We start from the raw sequence: 10,301 nt of genomic DNA on the forward strand, positions 1-10,301 counted from the left end.
CTTCCCCAAAAGCTTCTCCAGCCTTCGAGCACGGCATCGCCTTCACCAGGAAATCACAAGATAAGTACGCTTGCCTTCTTTACCATAAACCGCCTCCATTTAGCGGTTTGTGCTCCAGAGAAAATTCCGCGAGTTTAAAGTGCCGCGACCGAAGTACATATATATAGTCTTATATATGTACTCTTTGCGCTTTGCGGACGACGTGGCTGTCCTGGTAGTGGCTAAGGACTTGGCCGCAGTAGAGACGACCTGCAACCAGACGATTGCGCTTATACAGCAGTGGCTAGAGCTGGTCGGGCTTGAACTCGCACCTCACAAGACCGAGGCAGTGCTGGTGTCCAGCCGGAAGAAAGTGGAGACGGCCAGCATCTCAGTGGCAGGCACCCTAGTGTCATCAAAGCGGGCTATCAAGTACCTTGGCGTCCTGATAGACACACGTCTCTGTTTTCGAGAGCATCTGGCGTACTTGAACACAAAGGCGGCATCCAGTAACAGAGCGCAGTCGAGGATAATGCTGAACACCCGAGGACCCAAGCAATGGCGACGACAGCTTCTATCGAGTGTGACGAGATCGGTGATGCTTTACGCGGCGCCAATCTGGACAAAGGCCCTACAGACAGCGAGCTACACCAGAGGCCTGGCAGCCACTCACCGACTCTCTTCACTTCGAATAGTCAGTGCCTTCCGTACAGTCTCGGACGATGCTGCTCACGTGATAGCGGGAATAGCACCATTTGAGTTCCTAGCGGAGGAGCGGTGCACCTTTCATCGGGATACGCATGGCAGAGGCATGGAAGCAGCGGACAAACGGCAGGTGCGCAAGGCTTGCAAGCAGCAGAGCCTCCGGAAGTGGCAACAACATTGGGATAGATCCCCCAAGGGGCGTTGGACTCACCAACTCATCCCATCCATCGAAGCGTGGGTTGTCAGAAAGCACGGCCAGGTAAATTTCTACCTAACTCAGCTACTCAGCGGCCACGGCTGCTTTCGCAAGTATCTGCACTGCTTCGGGCATGAGGACACACCAGAGTGCTCATGGTGCGGACACAACGTGGAGGAGGACGCCGAACATTCAATATTTGCGTGCGGCAGGTTTACGGCGCAGCGTCACCAGCTGGAAGTAGCCCTGGGTGGGGCGATATCCAAGCACAACCTGGTGCAGTACATGCTAAGGTCCCCAGGTAACTGGGAGGCGACCAGTAACTTCGCGGCTGCGATTATGACGGAACTGCGCGCTGTTGAGCGCCAGAGAAGGGAGCAGCAAGGCTAAGCGACGCCTCCACTTGTGTGAAGCATTGCTTCGCGGCCGTACCACACTTGTCGGGCTCGCATAGTCATGTCACCTTATTGTAAATAGTTAAGTAAAGTAGATCAATTAAATAAATGGAATATAAAAAAAAAAAAAATATATGTACTCTCGCCATCTCCGTTATCCGTAGTGCTTCCAACTTCGCCACCGCCATATTATCGGCGATTCCTGCCGTTCTCCCGTCATTCACCTTCAACTACCAGTGATACGGTAGTTTTTTCCGATTACTTGTGTCTGTCCATGATTTGCGGACAACTTAAATAAAAAAAAAAAAAAATTTTTACCAAAATAAGTGCATTCCGCGCATATGTACCCTGTAGTACTGGCGGTGGCGATTGACCCTGCCGAACTACCTACTACTCTGGTCCGTACATGGGTACCCACCGAAGTAACCCTATGGTAAGCGAACGCGGAACCACTCAAAGAGTAGAAAATAATCTTACTCTGTATACTTTACAACCCACCGCGTACCACCCAGCGAACTAGTTCGATGGGACTGCAACGTCTCACCAGTAGATGAAAGAAACGAAAAAAAACGAAACAAAAGAAGTAAGAAAGTAGCCAAAAATGAAGCTGCGCTGCTTCTGCGGAGCAGAGCGCTGCTTCGTTTTCGGTTTTTGACATTGCATTGCTGGAATGTTCTATTTCTTTCGGCTGAATTTGTTGAGACGCGCTTGTGAGTTCCAGTGAAAAAAGTGAACATTTATCAAATCAATTATTTAAAAAAAGGTAAGACAAAGCAACTTTAATTAAATATGTACAGCAGGCGGCATTTACGTAGACTTAGGAAGGAAACTAGCGATAAATATGCTAACAAACTAAAACTAGTGAGGGCAGAGACAGTGTCGTCCAGTGAAACAGAAAAAGTTGAGGTACTATCTGTCCAGGGACTGGTACAGATGGACAAAGATATAAACAGCTCAAACAGAGATTTATACGTAAGTATGATGTAAATCAAAATGTTATTGTTTATTCTTATTGTATTTTCACAGATTGATGCAATAAAAACGATTCTCCTGCCAAGCGGTATTTTAAAAAATTTTAAAAATATTCTTGCTAATGCCGTTGTGTTAGCCTATAACGTGGATGGAGTGCAAGGCAAGTCGGCGCTGAAAGATCTTAAGAATTTTTATGGAGTTTTGCTTGGTATGCATATCTGTTTGTCTTTCTAATTTCCTGCCCATTAATATTTATTTGATTTTTATATTTATAGATGCTATAACTGTAGAGGCAGAGACTGGATCAGCGGAAATACAACTAAGAAAAGCTCTTCAGCTGCAAAAAAAACGACATTTTAAAAATATAAGCAACAATAACAACAACAAAATAATAGATAATAATAACTCATAAGGAAATTAGACAAATAAAATAAGTGAAATTGTCAACTGCACGAGCTTTTCTAATTATGTTCCTTGTTTCCTTTCACTACCCCTTATATGGGTACCCATTTCACTACCTACCAGATGGGTACCCATTTCACTACCCATTGTATGGGTACCCAAATCGTCAACCACCAGAAGAGTACCCATTTCACTAGTTCGGGGGTAAACGATGTGGTGTCGCTGGTCCCCATGCCCTAGGACATTGTGGGTAAAAATGGAAATGAAGAATAGCATTGCTTAGGGTGTGTCCAGTGGGTAGTGGTGGTCTGTTAGGGACGGGTCATATCACCACCACCGAACTAGTGCCCAGTACTACAGGGTATGTACACACATTCCAGCCCATAAGAGCGGCTTGCGTACATACACACACATCTACATCCGTGTCTCAACAGGTGCATTTCAGCACGACCCACCCCAATAAAATATACCTTGGCACGCTCCAAGTGCAAGTGAATTCACACACACATACACTAATATTTCTTCAGTGCGTTCCATTCGCGGCCTACCCCAATAATATATACATTGGCACGATCCAAGTGCAAGTGAATTCCCACACACCTACATTAATATACAGGTCTCCACGAGCATTCCATCCGCGCCCTACCCGAATACAATATACACTGGCACACTCCAAGTGCAAGTGAACACACACACATACCAACCTATATACACATTACAGCAGCAATAAAAGTATCCATCCAGCTACCTGTGTTTTCTTAATTAAATTTATTATTTATTTTATTTATTTATTTATTACATTTACTTGCATAGTTGGCTCCCAACTATTTAACATACATAATTCCATACCATAAAAATACCACTCCCCGTAGAAAAATACCGCGCTCCATACACTACATACATACTCCGCGCAAGTGCCAATTTTAATATAAAATTCGCGATTCCGTACAATTCGTGCACTCTAGCCACTTTTCACGATCGCTATCCCAACTCCAACATCCTCCACTTTCCAAATAAATTACTCGCGACCAAGGCACGGCGCACTTATAGTAATTATTTGGCAATTTCCACTGCCAATTGGCAAATTGGTGTTTCGGTCCTTTGTTGTTGTTTTTTTTGTTCCGTGCATCAGAGGTGGCGCAATCCAAAAATATCGGTATCGTAACCGAGTCTTGCGTTCGACCGAAAATAAATTAATAAAAAATAAAAATACAATTTCCAAACAAACACACCGACACTACAAGCAATAAATTAAACGATCCACGATTTCTTATTTAAACCGTTTCGTCCTCCTTTTTCCGATATTTTCTGTTTTCCTTCGGTATTTCTCCCGATAGTTCTCCAGCGCCCACTCCGCAGTCATATTCTTGACTGTAGCTTCCGGTAACGCTTACGGCGACTAGGTTTATCTGCACTTTGTCGATCCAAACCGACATCAAGAGCAAACTATCGCCCATTCCAATCACCTATCGAGGATATAAATGCCATTCCGTCCGCCGTCCATCCGCAAATAACCCAGTTCTGATCACGACTGCGTCAAAGAGGTAAACGGAGGAGCCCGCACTAACAATATTTGCAAAATATTGCCAAAATCAGTGCAACCGGTCCTCCCCTCGGCTCAGCGCAATATAAGTCACTCATTGTTTGAGAAATTTCACTTCACCGTGATCTCAAACAATCCGAGTCGACCCGACTATTGTTTTCCAACAAGCTCGAGGCCTTTTTCCTGACAGCCTTCCATAAGTGGGTTATATTTGTTTCCTGGCGTCTTTCTGTTGGAATTCCACTCAGATCAGTCTTCTGTCCCCTCCAGGACTTCCAAATCCGATTTTCTGTGCGTGTGTGAGTTCGGAATATGCCAACAGGTCACAAGGACGGCAACCAGCTTCTGCCTGCGACCTCTTCCAACCGGCTACGCACCTCGTCCGCCTCCGGAACTACGCCTACTCAGAGAATCAAGGCACCCCTCACTCCGAGAGCAGCCAGTAGCAGCCCTGCGGCAAGGACCAAATCGGTTCTGTTCCCGTCTCCTGTCACTCTTAAGGTTCCAGCTGTGACCAAACAAGATCCGAAGGGCTCCTTCGTTAGCAGCCCCGTCAGCTCCCGCCACTGCATCACAATGGCTCAATCCGCCACCTCAGTCGCTCGGACCAAATTGGCTGCCGCTATTGGCCGACTGTCGCACCTGGCAGAGCGCATCACCGCCGCCCCATCCGCCTCTTTGTCCGAGGTCCGTCGAGGCCAAATCCTCAGCATGTGGACGGACGTCGAGGCCGAATATAAGGCCTGCTCCGCGGTGATGACTGACGAGGAGCCAGAAATCCAAGCGGACATCCGTGACACATACGGTGAATGCTATGGGGTATTTGAGCAGTGCCTCAGTGACCTCAATGCCCAACTGGCCACATCCACAGTTCTTCCTCCTTCACAGCCAGTCCAACAGGGCGGCTGTCGACTGCCTCCCGTCAATATTGAGGCATTCACAGGGGACTACGTCCGCTGGCCCACATTCCGGGATCTGTTCACTGCGGTCGTGATCAACAATCCTAGATTGTCTCCGGTAGAGAGGCTGTATTACCTCACCGAGAAGACCCGGGGCGATCCGAAGGCCATCGTAGAGAAATCCCCCCTCACTAATGACGGTTTCGAGTCCGCATGGTCGGCTCTCCGCAGCCGATATGAAAATAATCGGCTTCTGGTTACCAACCAGATAAACATCCTCCTCTTCTTGCCCCGCGTAACTTCCGAGTGCAGTCGGGCTTTGAAGGATCTACAAAGTACTATGCAGGGGGTCTTAAATGCACTAGCTATCTCCAACGTCTGTACCGACAATTGGGATAGTCTCCTAGTGACCATCTGCGCTTCCAAATTGCCAAAGTTAAGCCGGGCGTTATGGGAAGCGTCCGTAACGGACAAAAAGGAGGTGCCGCCCTGGAAGGAAATCGACTCTTTCCTGACTCAGCGATACCTAACGCTAGAGGCTATCGAGAACGACCCCTCCACTTCCCAAGGCGCTCCGAATCCGGCACCAGGCAAAGGCAATCAGAATCCGCCATCCTCCCAAAGCCAGTCCAATCCGTTCCGTTCCCAAGGCAGGCCTGTTCCAAGGACAGCGCACTCGTTCCAAAGCCACGTGAATCCGAGCAAGAGCACGTGTGATCTCTGTTCCAAGGAGAATCACCCAATCCGACTATGTCCTTGTTAATGTGTGATTGTGTGTGTGTTTTGGTATGCATACGGTACATAAACCGTCTACAAATTTGTCGTCGCAACTAGAACTTGAACCAGTTGGACTGCGGAGAGGGATTCCTACGTCGAGCAAATGAGGGTCTGAAGACACGGCGACAGCCTCTGTTGATTGCAGTTGTAGAGAATGAGTGAACAGGCAGTGATGGTACTGTTTCTGATACTGATTTTATTCAACAAACTTAATTTCTATTTATAGGTAACAAAAGGTACAGAAAGTGCTGAGTCTAGTAAGAATATGGTAAAAGGGAATTGGAATTAATATTGAATTAATTTGGATTTAATATGATATTGTGTTATTGGGCAATTGTGATAGTCAGCAATTGCACCAGTGTTTTTGCCCTCTGACGAGCGATCGCATCGTTGGCAGAAATTGCTGCAGAAGCGGTTATTTTTGACTCAGCTACAATGCCTTGTCGTTTGTTATTATGTCTCCCGTTACATGGGTCGACCTGACTTATTCGATAAGTGTATATTATGTAATATTAATTACTGCATAAATATGCGACTGAACATTCTCCCGGCCGTTGAACTGGTGTTCAACCATCGCCCAGTCGACTGAAAAGCGGCGTGGAATGGGGATCGGCGGTGATGATCCGCGTGGCTCTGCTTGGTTGATTGTTGACGGCCTTGGGTTCCATGATTGATACTTCTTCCGGAGAATGAACGCAATAATCAATAGCATTGATATTGCTAGGGCAGCATAAGTAGCGATTTGATGATGCTGCACTGTGTTGAGATGGTGTGGCAGGCTTTGTTGATTGATTGCCACTAATTGCAGGCGTAAATCTTCCAATTCTTGAAGATAGTCTGATGTCTGGTTCTCCAATTGTGCAGTTGCTGGCGAAGGGGGTGTCGTTGGTAAGCGTATGTCCCCAAATCGAGTGTAGGTTGATTTGACTTCACTGATTGTTGTGCTGAAGGTACTGATGCTTATTTCTGTATTGCGAGCAGTGCATCCAGGTGACAGTGAGAGCAAGCCAGTTCCTTCTAGTTGTATGGTTGATGGAGACCCGTTGCAAACTGCCTGAAGTCTCATTGTAGAGTGTGTTGCAAAAATCCATTTATTTGCTTGCTGAGTTTTGGACCACACCATGTCCGCCTTCGTGTGGGTCACTTCACATAAAGGTGCTGTTTTATTGTTAAACAGCTGAAACTCACAGCGATTGTCGACATTGAAGACTGTTTGATGATCAAAGCAGATGTATTCTGCGTTGAGTAGTTTAAAGCAGCGTCGAAATTCTTCTGGAGTAAATCCCATGAATTGATCTCGGTGAGTGTTTACAGTGATTATGGTTGTTTTGAGATTGAACAAGCTCCAACTTGTTGAGTCCCAGACTGGAATCGGCATGATACTGAAAACTTCGAGCTGAAATGTTGAAACTAACGGTAGTGTCACCTTGAAAATGACGTGTGTGGTAGTCAGTGTTCCTTCAGCGCGCATTAGCCTGTATAATTGTATCACATTTTGTGTTGTGACAGGCAACATTTGATCAGCTGGCAAGTGATCCCGGATTTGGTCTAGTTGCTCTCTTAATTGCTCAGGAGATACTAGCGTTGGGCTTATTGTCCGATGGTGAATGCCGATTAATACATCAGATATGTCAGACTGCATACGTTGAAGACTCGTTGTCAGCAGAGTTAGTTGTGCTGTGAGCCCTAGGTATGACTGAATTAGATGATCGCCATGATATGTTCCTCTTTCTCGGCTGATGGTTGCCACTTGTTGTTCCAATACCTTTAGGCGGTTGTCCATGGATGACTTATCCTTCCTGATCACGTTCATTGTGGAGTCGACAATTGACGTTTGATTTCGTAGTAGATGTAGCAGAAAGTCTTCGTTGGTTTGTACCTTTTCGATTACTTTGGCCATTTTCTCAGCATATGTAGAGTCAAGTACACCGAATAGCTGGTGTGCCACGTTTCCTACTATATCCAGCGGTGATCTGCGTTGTCGAGAGGCCTTCATTAGCATATTTCCTGTTTGTAGTTCTTTGTACAAATGTTGAAAGTGTTGAAATATGGAGTTGCACGCTGGAACATTTTTTAGTTCAGGGCACATGTGTCTTAGTTCGGACATTCCGGCTGACATGACTTGCATATCCTTCCAATATGGATCCAAGTCGTAGTATACAATCATGGTCCATTCGGAAGTGGTCATTCTTGAGGTTCCAAGTTTCTCATAGAATATTCCAGGCTTGTTTGCAAATTGCGTCACATTTATTGACTGTGAAAATGCTAATGGCAGCATGAGAAGTAACACTACCAATGTGGATGTTAGTGTAGGTAATGATAACCTTTTTGGCTGTGTTGGTGGCTCCTCTATTTCCGCACTGTCTTGAATAGCATTTTTGGAGCGTTTTGTTGCTACCTCCTCTGAGAGTAATGGGGCGAGACGACTGATGGGGCGTTTGTATACGCCGGACGATGTTTTGACATCAACCACTCGTACATGGTTGTCTTGCCCAGGATAAGTTTTGATGATGCGACCCATTGGCCATTTCATTACTGGAAGGTTGTCTTCCTTCACCAAAACTAATAATCCTTCGGTCACGTTTGGAGCGGTGGTTTTCCATTTATGGCGAGTTTGTAGTTCGTGGAGGTATTCCGTAGACCATTGTTTCCAAAATGCATGTTTTAAGCGTGAAACCAATTCCCAGCGCTTAACCAGAGTTTTCTCTTGACGATCGGTGTTGACGTCAGGTGCTGCGGTCAAAGGTTCACCGATCAGGAAATGCCCTGGAGTAAGCGCACTTGTATCCGTTGGATCATTTGACATTGGAGTTATGGGTCGGGAGTTCAGAATTGCTTCAATTTCGATTATGACTGTGTTCAGCTCCTCAAACGTCAAGGATGCTGTTTCTGTGGTTGTAACTAACAGCCTTTTCGCTGATTTTACCGCAGCTTCCCAGAGGCCGCCAAACGATGGGGCCCGAGGAGGAATGAATTTAAAATCCACTTGTTTTTTGTTGCAATGATTTGTGATCAGAGCATGTGCCTTTTCGCTAAATATTGCTTCTTTCAATTCCTTTAGCTTGTTATTTGCGCCGACGAAATTTGTTGCGTTGTCGCAATGAATAGTCTGACACTTCCCGCGTCTGCTAAGGAATCGCCGGAGTGCTGCCAAGAATGCATCTGTGGTTAAGTCACTTACTAACTCCAGATGTACAGCCTTTGTGGAGAAGAAGCAGAATACGGCAATGTATGCCTTATCTGGCCGTTTTCCTCGGATTTTATGGTGGATCATAATTGGTCCACAGTAGTCAACGCCTGCATTAAGGAATGGGCGTGCTTGCGTGACTCTTTGTGCTGGAAGATTGCCCATGATCTGGTGCATCAGCTTTGGTCTGGCTCTGGTGCATGTAATACAGCTATGTATGATGCTTCTAGCCATCGTCTTGTCGTTGATAATCCAATATTGTTGTCTTGCGATTGCCCTTAATGCTTGGGCACCGCAATGCAGATTTTCCTCATGAAGCTCACGCATAATCATTTTGACTATTGGGTCGTTGTACGGTAGCAGGATTGGATGTTTTGCATTGAACGGAATTTGAGCTTCTTCGAGTCTTCCGCCAACTCGGATGAGCTCATCATCTCCTAGTAAGGCAGATAACGAAATGATCGAACTCTTTTTATCCACTGTTTTATAGCGTTTTAATTGTTTTAAATCCGCTGTGAACTCAACTTGTTGAATCGTTCGTAGGATCATAGTGCGAGCACGCCTTAGTTCTCCTGCGCAAAGTGTCGTTGTAGGTGCTCTATTAGTTTTGTAGCAGAAGCGAAACATGTACGCTACAATACGTTGTAGTTTGTTGAACGAGTTGCTATGTCTGCATGTGTATAACTCTTCTCCGAGAGAGCTAGATGCGATTGGCAAGCTGACATGCTTAGCCTTTCTCTCGAGATTGCTGGGCTCAATGATGGGTGGTTTTGTCCATTTATCTTCTGATCCGTGCAAGAATAATGGTCCGTATAGCCATAGACTATGATCCCTTAGCTTGCTTGCTAAGATTCCTCTTGAAAGGACATCTGCTGCGTTGTTGGCTGATGAAACATGACGCCATTGTAATTGGTTCGTCAATGCCTGGATTTTGGCGATTCGATTTGCCACGAATGTGTGGTATGTGGACGCCGATGCGTTAATCCAGGACAGTACAACGTGGAATCAGTCCAGAAGATTCCTGATACTGTGTCAAGATTCATATGGAGATCCTTTCTAACTCGATTGGTGAGTTCGGCACCTAAAACTGCAGCGCACAGTTCTAGACGTGGTAGGGATTGTTTGGCGGTGGGTGCTACTCGAGATTTTGAGCATAATAGTCGTACAGAGACCTGATTGTTTTTGTAGGTGGCTCGTACGTACACTGCCGCGCCATAGGCTCGTTCCGATGCGTCTACAAAGGTAT

General features: G+C 46.0%; 1 protein-coding gene across 1 annotated transcript; it reads left to right on the forward strand.

The window, feature by feature from the left end:
• Window positions 1-1,625: 1,625 nt before the first annotated feature.
• Window positions 1,626-2,726, forward strand: LOC121405108. Its single transcript, XM_041595707.1, has 4 exons — window positions 1,626-1,708; window positions 2,073-2,247; window positions 2,302-2,455; window positions 2,523-2,726. Exons 2-4 carry the CDS (start codon window positions 2,209-2,211, stop codon window positions 2,657-2,659), a joined length of 330 nt encoding a protein of 109 aa, XP_041451641.1. The 5' UTR covers window positions 1,626-1,708; window positions 2,073-2,208; the 3' UTR covers window positions 2,660-2,726.
• The last annotated feature ends 7,575 nt before the right edge of the window (window positions 2,727-10,301 follow it).

The sequence above is a fragment of the Drosophila obscura genome, unplaced genomic scaffold (genome assembly GCF_018151105.1).
Source record: "Drosophila obscura isolate BZ-5 IFL unplaced genomic scaffold, ASM1815110v1 contig_75, whole genome shotgun sequence".
Taxonomy (NCBI): domain Eukaryota; kingdom Metazoa; phylum Arthropoda; class Insecta; order Diptera; family Drosophilidae; genus Drosophila; species Drosophila obscura.